The 9358-nt window shown below is 35.6% G+C and overlaps 1 protein-coding gene across 4 annotated transcripts; it reads left to right on the top strand.

Moving 5' to 3' along the window:
- Positions 1-236: 236 nt before the first annotated feature.
- On the top strand, positions 237-8857 carry LOC111498266 (probable protein phosphatase 2C 8). Of its 4 annotated transcripts, none has more exons than XM_023149391.1 (11): positions 238-802; positions 1062-1170; positions 1710-1746; positions 1827-1871; positions 2798-2850; positions 3604-3765; positions 4772-4855; positions 5200-5289; positions 5404-5451; positions 8296-8316; positions 8397-8857. In XM_023149391.1, exons 1-11 carry the CDS (start codon positions 477-479, stop codon positions 8418-8420), a joined length of 999 nt encoding a protein of 332 aa, XP_023005159.1. In that variant the 5' UTR covers positions 238-476; the 3' UTR covers positions 8421-8857. The 4 variants fall into 4 exon arrangements, 3 of the variants coding, with proteins under 3 accessions (XP_023005159.1, XP_023005150.1, XP_023005142.1); XM_023149382.1 differs by having other exon boundaries at positions 239-342; positions 430-802; positions 8296-8857; XR_002720757.1 differs by having other exon boundaries at positions 237-802; positions 4746-4855; positions 8296-8857.
- Positions 8858-9358: the final 501 nt, after the last annotated feature.

The following is a 9358-nucleotide window of genomic DNA, read 5'->3' as shown; positions in this document are numbered from 1 at the left end:
GGGCCTTAGATTAGTCTTTCAACAATATGGGCCTTAAACTAGAAATGAGTCTGCGTTTATGGGCTTTTCTCGTTCGGTATTTCCGCCCCGATATTCTGATGGATAAGTTGTCGATATCTCGAAATTTCGAGCTGCGACGACATTTTGTCGTCGGAGGAAAAGCGAAATTCCCCTATCCCTACCGACATGTCGAAACGAAATTTTATATACCATTCATCAAAACACATTTATTGGAAAATCTAAATGGAAAAAAAGGAAGAGGAGGGAAAATAAATCTGTGTTTTTTGTTGGACTCTGGAAAGGAAATCCTGGCCCTCTTCTTCTCGGGAAGTCAATTTCGCGGTAACAATGGCTATCTCAATGGTGTTTCTTCCGGTGGCGATCCCCTGAGACTGTTTTGTTAGGGCATTTTTTTTTTTTTTTTTTCAGTAGAGTAGCTGCTTTCGTCTTCTGAAATTTCTTTGGAGTAAACTACAATGGCCGATAGCGCTAAATCAGTTCTCGAAGAGGAAACTTCGAAGCTTGAAACCAAATCCAAGCGCGGCGTAGATGTCGAGGATGCTGATGTCACTGTGAAGAAGTTTAAAACGGAAGCTACTGCCGGTGTAGCCGACAAAACTGGAGACTGTACCGGCAGGAAGTTGGAAGCTGTTAATGGTGATGAAGAAAATAAGGTCATCAGGATGGGAGTCAAGTTTGAGATTGAAGCGGATGCAGCAGAAGATAAAGGGTCCAGGCATACAATGGAGGATGCTTGGGTTTTGCTTTTGGATGCGAGCTTGGATTTTCCTGGGAAATTGAGGTTTTTAGTTGTTTGAGTATGACAGTTCTCTTTCATTTGTGCCCTTGTTGAGTTTATAGTATATGCTTCATGGCCCTTTGCTTGAATTGATATAAGGACGACGTTGCTCCTTTTAAACAGTTGATAGAACTGATTGAATCATCAAATGTTTGTTGCTAGCTAAGGCAACGTCAAAATGCTAATTCATGAACTTAAGCGGTTTATTCTGACAAATTGTGAAGCAAGAAATTTCAATTAGCTCTTTATTTTTTGTGGTCAGATGTGCACATTTTGCTATCTATGATGGACATGGAGGTCGGTTAGCTGCCGAATACGCTCAAAAGCATTTGCATATGAATGTTCTCTCAGCCGGGTTACCACGTGAGTTGGTGTGTTTTGCCTAGTCTGCTTTTGTGCATTTAGATTATTACATCATCTAGAAACGGGGACCTCATAGACTAAACCTGTTTTAAACTTTTATATTTGTTTATGCCAAGTGGAGGAACAGTAGCTAACTTCATCCATTTAGATTCTAGAATAGATGTTAAAGCATATGATAAACATATTGATTAATCTATAGCAGCTAGCGTGTTTACCATATAACCTGAATTTAGCTGAAAAATAATTGTACTCCCTCTATAAATAAGTAACTCAATAGGCACTCTGACTAATATAATCGGATTCTTGGTCATGGCCTTTTTTCAATCACTAATTTTCATTTTTTGGGCAAGCTTTCATGATATTTGGCTGCCTGTCCATGGTATCCTATAATTATGTATCACATTATTGATTTCCCTGACAGTTTCTTCACCTCCATCCGAGATATTTGTATCATCGTTTCATATTATACAAGTGGTGCCCTGCACCTGACCATTTTCTTGTTTTCTGACTTGCTGCTTTTATGTTTCACTTGTTCATGTTGGTCCAGTTGGATGTAAAAGCAACTAAAAAGGCAATACTTGATGGTAGGGATCTCTTTTTCGTTTTCGTCTACTGAATATGGTTTGTCTCATTTGCCACTTGATGTATTTAATTGTATTTGCAGGGTTCCGGAAAACTGATGAGTCTCTTCTTCAAGAAAGTTCTGCTGGTACTTCTACGTTTAATTTATTGGCAGTTGGTTACTTTCAGAATTTAACATATTTGTAGAATAAGATTGACAGTCTATAAATTTTTATGATTATGTTTATACCATAAAAGAAATCTTAGCTGTTCTATTTGTATCCATGGAATTGTAGGGACGGGTTAAATCTCATTGTTCACTAGCAATAATCATATATAGGTAATCGGGTTCTTTGGTAAAGGGAATTATATGATTCACCATAATATAGTATATAATCATGAATATGTTTAAACTATTTACTTTAACTTTTTTTTTTATGATAAAAGCAAGACTCATTAAATAGAAAGATGGGATAAGCCATCTCTGAGAAGGCCAAAGGAGTGCAAGCAAAACACCAATTCACTTGAATAACAAAAAAAGTGTAGTTGTAAGAGGCCCACCTTGAAGCCAAAGAGGTACCATTAACGATCTCATGAAAATTGTGTTTATTATATTTATAAAAAAACCCTTGATCATTTGATCACTAAAAACATCTATCTGCAAGTCTAGCTCATTGTCTTCAACTCATGCTCCTGCACGTGTCTGTTGACTGGTCTACAAGATTTTTGGTTGACATAACAACCATGGCCTAAAGGCAAAGGCGCAGCAGAAAATCAATTTTATTTTAAGCAATTGTTTTGAAAATTCAGAAAGATGCAGTTACATAAGAATGAGATAAATTATAGTCATATGCAAATTTGTGGTCTTTAAGCCGTTTCTTTATGCTGCTTACGTGTTTTAAACAGAAAATCCAAGAGATTACACCCCAACCCCACCCTCTACAAAATAAATAACTCCAGCTCCCTCTTTCTCATTAAAATAACTCATGGAGAGCAAATCTAAGTGCTTGAAGATTTATTAGGCCGTGAACAAGGAACTTAATTTACGTCTTGGTGTTTGACAAATTGTTTCAGGGGGATGGCAGGATGGTGCTACTGCTGTTTGCGTTTGGGTATTAGGTCAAACGGTAAGTTAACTATTTTACCATTGACTTGCTAGAAACCAAGTATTTTAAAATAAAATCCACGTCTTTGATTCAGATAGTTATTTTCGAGTTGAGAAGGGTTGATGGTATGTGTTGAGTTGCTATGAACTGAAGCTCGTTGGTTAGATTTGTCATAACTCTTTTCGTTCTGCGAAGGTTACAACTTGGAGACTGTGAGATGTAATCCATGTTCTCCTTTTTGTTTGCCCCCATTTTTATTTAGGTTTCTGGTTGTGGATATTTCTCACAAATATATCAATGAGAATAGTAAGATTTTCCAAGTAAATACCTTACGTAATTCAAAGGATGAAAGATGCTTTTTATTCGTTGTACGCCTAGGATAAACTACTTGAAAACCTCTATCATCTCATTTTTCAATCAATTCCTAATTTCACATAAATGCAACTATTTTTCAGTGCTCACGAAGGGATTTGGTTAAAATAAACAGATAAAAAAAAGATAAACCTGACTTTTTTTAACAAGGACGGATTTGAAGAATTCCATATATATTAGGAACCCATCTATATACTGCCTACATGGTTTACCAAATGTTGGACTAATACACAAGTAATTTATTTTTGAAGGACCCATTTCTTTGAAACTACCATATATATGTTGTCATCCTTTTTCTTTTTAATGCACATGCAGCTTGCTTAAGTTATTCTACTTTCTGTTTTTTATTGTTTTCCTCCATTTTCAAGATAGCATTTTTTTTCTGACCAAGGAATTTTACAGGTTTTTGTTGCTAATGTTGGTGATGCTAAAGCAGTTGTAGCACGATCTTCGACTACTGATAAATTGTCTAATAATCTTAATGGAGGAAGCTCTTTAAAGGCTATTGTTTTGACAAGGGAACACAAGGCAATCTACCCACAAGAAAGAGCTCGTATTCAAAAGGTAAGAATTATTATGTTATTATTATTATTATTATTATTTATAAGAAACAGACATTCAGAAGGTAAGAACTATGAAGTTGGATTGTATGTGTTATTGAAGAAAAGAAAAGAAGGAACTAGCTTGTAGGGTAATTGGAAGACATACAACAATCAAAGGATTTATGCTTCAATAGCTTGCTTTATGACCTTTTACGTGGTCATCAATAGATATCATGTGAGATTCTCAACAGGTCTATTCTAATAGATAGTTGGAGCGTTGTATCTGATATCTTGTCATGTAAGTTTAATGATTGATTATCAGAAAAAGAGGTTTGAGATGTCTTTCAGCTATTTATTTTCCACGTGTTAGAGAGCATAGCCAATTTAGTGTTTCATTGGCAATGAAGAAGAGAGGAAATGATTGGAGTAGCACCAAGAATTGCCACTTGGCTGATATGAAGTAGCACCAAGAATCACAGGCTCTCACATTCAAAAAGATGATAACGAGGGAGCAAATCAATTTTCTTGATTGAACTTTAAAGGGGAAAAGGAAACTACGCTTGAGTAAAGACAATTCCTTTGTGATGCTTACTTACTTGCACTTATGATGTATATAATATACGATATCAGAAATGCCAACTGCCAAGTGCTAACCTTAAACAAATTGATGAATGGAGTGTGAATTATTGGATCTGATGGACCTATGTTTTAGGTTCTCAATTGGACATTTTTAAGCTTTCAAGGTCAAAGGATCTCGTCTAGATGTCAGGGTTGGGATGCTCCAGTGAAAGTTTGTAACAAAATGGAATAATATTAACTTGGCAGAAATCTTATGTGAATTTCAAATATTATCATGAAACAAACAGCCTTAATTAGAAGTATGAATGTTCGATGTCTTACAATTCTAGATATGCATGTAGACTGGGCAGTGCATCGCAGAATTGTTGCCTGTATGTACTATAATACATCAAATTCCACTAGTCCTTGCAATCCTGATTTCAGTTAAAAAAGAAAATGAATTATACCAGGCTGGTGGCGTTGTTGGTTCAAATGGTCGATTGCAGGGCCGTCTTGAAGTTTCTCGGGCACTCGGAGATCGCCAATTTAAAAAGGTTATCCTTCATTGACTCATACATCTCGTTTGTTATCCATTAATGTCTGCTTTTATTTGTTTATAGTTTAAAATGTCATGGCAAAGATTAAGATGAATGAGAAACGTTGCATCTTGATTTTTTTTTTTTTTAACACATTGAAATCTTTTAACAAACAATCCTTTTCTGCGATAGTCCCCAATCTGAGGTTATCCATTTTCCCTTATGATATAAAGAAAACTATAACTAAACGTTCTTTTCTAAGCTGCCTTAATGCATAGCATGAAGTAAACTATAACTAGACTTTCTATCTTTAGCACTAGTTTTTGAGCTGAAGTCTGAGCAGCAACACATATTACTTGCAGTTGGGCGTTATTGCAACTCCAGACATTCATTCTTTTGAATTGACTGCTAGGGAGCATTTTATCATCCTCGGATGTGATGGACTTTGGGGGGTTAGTTTGACTTTCAGCACTATTTATACTTTTGTTCTATCATTCCTATTATTGTCTCTCATTTCTCTTTCGCCTTTCCCCTTTCCATTTTGACTTCTTTCAACACTGTTTCAGGTTTTTGGACCAAGCGATGCTGTCGATTTTGTCCAGAAATTATTGCAGGTAAGGGTACAGGTTTCATTTTTTTTAACCCAATAATTTAACTGAGGGATTGCTTCATTGTCACGTGGAAGTGCTTCATTCAACTGTCTGTCCTTGCTTTGGGGCACCACTTTTCACATTAATCTCATCTCTAAGCAAAGTTTCCGTTGTTCTAGTTAGTAATTTTTGGTTGGCAACGTTAAAGTTAAACTATTTCTGTAACAATGTCATTCTTCTTTTTCTTATATTCGTTTATGCCTTTAATCAACACCAGGTCAAGTTGTTTTTGGTCATTTCATTTTATTTTGGTCTTCAAAATGTCATAGCTTTGAAGAGGAAAAATTGACTCTAGATTGAGACACTCAATTGGTATTTTATTTGAAAACATATTGTTTTTCTCCCATCTTTGAAAAGCTTAAATTTGAGATTGGTTGTTTGTAAAGTGTTTCTTCGTGTGGGTATCCTAGTCTTTGATATATATATATTTTTTTTTTACTTCTTTGAAAAGAAAAGTAGAAACCTTTTCCTAAATGTTAATTAAGGATCAAAGTCACAATGAAGGGAAGGTAGAGGGATCTTCCCTATTAGCCAAAAGAATTGCAAAAGTAGGAAACCTCTCTAGTTGACTTGGATGGATATCACAATAGAATGTTCATCAAAATTCATAGAGAATAAACTACCATAGGTCCAAAGATAAACCCATCAAAGGTCTGTCGAGTAGTTGAAATTGTATCCTTAATAGTTATTTTGTTCATTCAAACAAAATAGCCTACAAAGAATCCTAATCATAGTTTTCCAAACGGTCTCCGTCTTGTAAAAAAAAAAAAAAGAAAGAAAGAAAGAAACCCTGCCATAGATGCTTTGTACAAAGAATTTCTGCATCGTTGGAGGGGGACACCAACGAAAATTAGCAGCCGGAAAAAAATTGTTCCATATGGTCATCGCAAAGGGACAAGTAACAAAAATATGATCGTCCCATTCCTCCCCTTTGGACAAAGAATACATTAAGGGGGCGAGAGATGCAGATTTGGATGATCCTTCTTCTTTCCTTTTTCTTTTTCTAACAAGAAACAAGATTTTTCATCTAAGAAATGGAAAGAGACTAATTCTCAAAAGAAAGATAGATTGCCCATATTTTCTTTAATCTCGGGAGAAATACGATCGGGGGGCTAATTCAAACCCTTCGGGTAAAATAAGAACAGCCCCCACATTCAAACCGCCCATTTTCCCATTCGCAAGAACTTGTTTCAGTTGCATATCATAAGGAATTCGAACAACTGCTCAAATATAGTATCAGGAAGTACCGCTTGTGGAACCTTGATATCCACGGGCTTATTAGCTAAATGGCAGTTGGTGCAGACAATGGTTGAAAGAAAATAAAACATAAATTACAAAGGAAAATAAAGACATCCACATTCAACATATATTTTGTAAAGAACAACCATTAAAAATCTGAGAAAGAGAAGGCCATGAAGAAGCTTTGTTTAGTCTAGCGGACTTGAAATGATCAATCCAATATAAATGCTTATTTTCAAAGATCCTTCAGCTCCAACGGTGATTCTGAAATAAAGCTTTAACACATTCACCCAAAATAAATTTGATTTTGGAGCCGAAGAAAACCCAATAAGAAGTTGTAGGATAATTTCTCGTGTTGGAGAAAACCCACTGAACTTGGAAATAATTACTTAAATTACGGTAAAAAGCCAAGGAATAATAACAGCCAAAGAAAACATTATTGAGAGCCTCCTCATCTGCACAACAACGAGCATAACTTGCCACGGTCCGTTGATTACTATGGTAAATTGATTTGGATTCTTCTTTTATACTCTTATTATATGACCTATATGTTAATCTTGTAATGTTGCAAGTGGAGAGTCTAAAATTTGAATCTAACTCTTTTCACGATCTTCCAACCCTAATTTAGCTTAGCAATTCCTTTTGGATGCACCCAAGATATGCCAAGGATATGATTGAATAAAGAGGAGGACAAGCCCATTCCTTAACTTCCAGATCATTAAGGTTCCTTCCTTGTAAACCTCAAGTTCCAACCAAACATGGAGACCATTCCAAACATTTTCCAAACCCTCCATGTTGAAGTTTGAAAGTTTAAAAACTCTAGGAAAACGATATTTGAAGGCTTGCCCTCAATCCAAACATTTTTCAAAAGCTTAATTTTCCTTCTATAACTGAGTTTGAAAACAAAAAAGTTGCCTCCACGGCTCACTGAGGATTAAGTAGCTATCAGTTTCCTAGGCCTTCTAGCACTACATCCTTTGGACTTCTTAAAGCAGCCAAAGAAATCAACTTCATGTCAAATGCTTCTCATTTGCAAAATCTCCGAATCTCCACTAGGAATTATGGCCACGTTTTTCTGTGCCAAGTTACCAATCTCAATTCTCCGAATACTTTAGGGAAGTACACTATACTCCGATTGACATGACTACCTTTTATTTGGATTCGAACTACCCTACAGAAGAATTTCTGAAAATTTTCTCCAAACCAGAACAATCTTCTTGGTAGGTATAATTGAGAATGTAGCTTCAATAATAGTAAACAATCCCTCCTTGGAGTAAGGCTAGAACTCCACTTATAATTCAAGTTTCCCTTTATCAACTGAAGTGTTCCAAAAATCTAGGGAACAAGAATGATCTCCATGGGAAGACTGACATAATTCATAGACCAAAACGTTCTTTGCTTTCAATTTTTACTCGGGTCACCTGTTTATTAAATTTTCCGTGAGAATCATGTTTTACGAAGTCAATGTTATATCTATTCCTCTTGCCTTTGCATGAGAGGCCAACATCGTTTTGTATTATTAAACACTCATCTTGATTAAGGATTACGAAAGATATCTTTGTTGAACAGGAGGGCTTGCCCATAACATCAGTAAGTCGACGTCTTGTGAGGGAAGCTATTCGTGAACGGCGCTGTAAAGATAACTGTACTGCAATGGTCATTGTTTTCAGGCCCAAGTAATTAAGCAAGAATAGTCGCGAACGATGTGAGATTTCCATGTTACTAGTGCTGTGCAAGCGAACTCCCAAGACGTTAAGTTTTTTTGTACGAGTGGACTGCTTTACTTGGGATTGTGGAATCCGCCAGGGTTAGAGATGTCGAGTTTGAAAATTGATGTGGAAACAGTGGGGTACCCAGTGTTGAGTTTTGTTTGCAGTTACTTCAGTTTCAAGATTTTGTAAGATACTGATGTCACTACCTTCCAACGATTTTGTGGAAGTAAAGATTTTCTTAGTTGTTTGCATGTTTGTGGAATACGCGTAAACACAACTGTAGTGCTGATTTCATGCTTAGATATGTATTCTTGTTTATGACCAAACAATCAGGAGTGATGATTTCATGATTGGAACTCGATGATATTCATAACTAGAATCACTTAAAAGGAGGGACTTGTTGATTGCCCTTTTGGATTGACATTGTGTACATATTTTCCCAGCTCTCTTTTTGCCGTGGTTGCCAGGTGGTGCCCAAAGTTCTGGAGTTTGTGATATTCTGTTAGCTGTGCACTAATAAAGGCTTCCTTTGGGGAGTCGGTCTTCCCGACCAACTTCTAAGATTTAATATCCTACAAGTTATCTCGACAGCTAAATGTAATAGTTAGTAGGTTATGCAGTTGTCTGATAATGTACTGATTTACGTGTCATTTTGTCAATATGGTTTTCTTTTGGCCGAAATGGCTATGATTGGAATTGTAAAAATAGATGGAGATTCTATATTGTATTGTATTATATATATATATATACATATTCAATTAGATGGACAATTGAGAGCCACTCATATTAATTAAAGAGATTCTTGTTATAGACATTAAAACGTCTAGCAGCATATGCATGCATCATAATCAAAGATGTTTTTTTTTTTTTTTTTTTTTTTTTTTTTTTTTTTTTTTTTTTTTTTTTTTTTTTTTTTTTTT

Source organism: Cucurbita maxima, unplaced genomic scaffold (genome assembly GCF_002738345.1).
Source record: "Cucurbita maxima cultivar Rimu unplaced genomic scaffold, Cmax_1.0 Cma_Scf00002, whole genome shotgun sequence".
Classification (NCBI taxonomy): Eukaryota; Viridiplantae; Streptophyta; class Magnoliopsida; order Cucurbitales; family Cucurbitaceae; genus Cucurbita; species Cucurbita maxima.
This window is presented reverse-complemented; position numbering and strand designations above follow the sequence as displayed.

Bases quoted from the DNA above. Each gene is read 5' to 3' on its own strand.
- LOC111498266 (XM_023149382.1), top strand. From the start codon at position 477: ATGGCCGATAGCGCTAAATCAGTTCTCGAAGAGGAAACTTCGAAGCTT. The intron at 1,747-1,826 runs GTAGGGATCTCT...TTGTATTTGCAG, and splicing joins TAAAAAGGCAATACTTGATG to GGTTCCGGAAAACTGATGAG. The intron at 5,452-8,295 runs GTAAGGGTACAG...TTTGTTGAACAG, and splicing joins TTGTCCAGAAATTATTGCAG to GAGGGCTTGCCCATAACATC.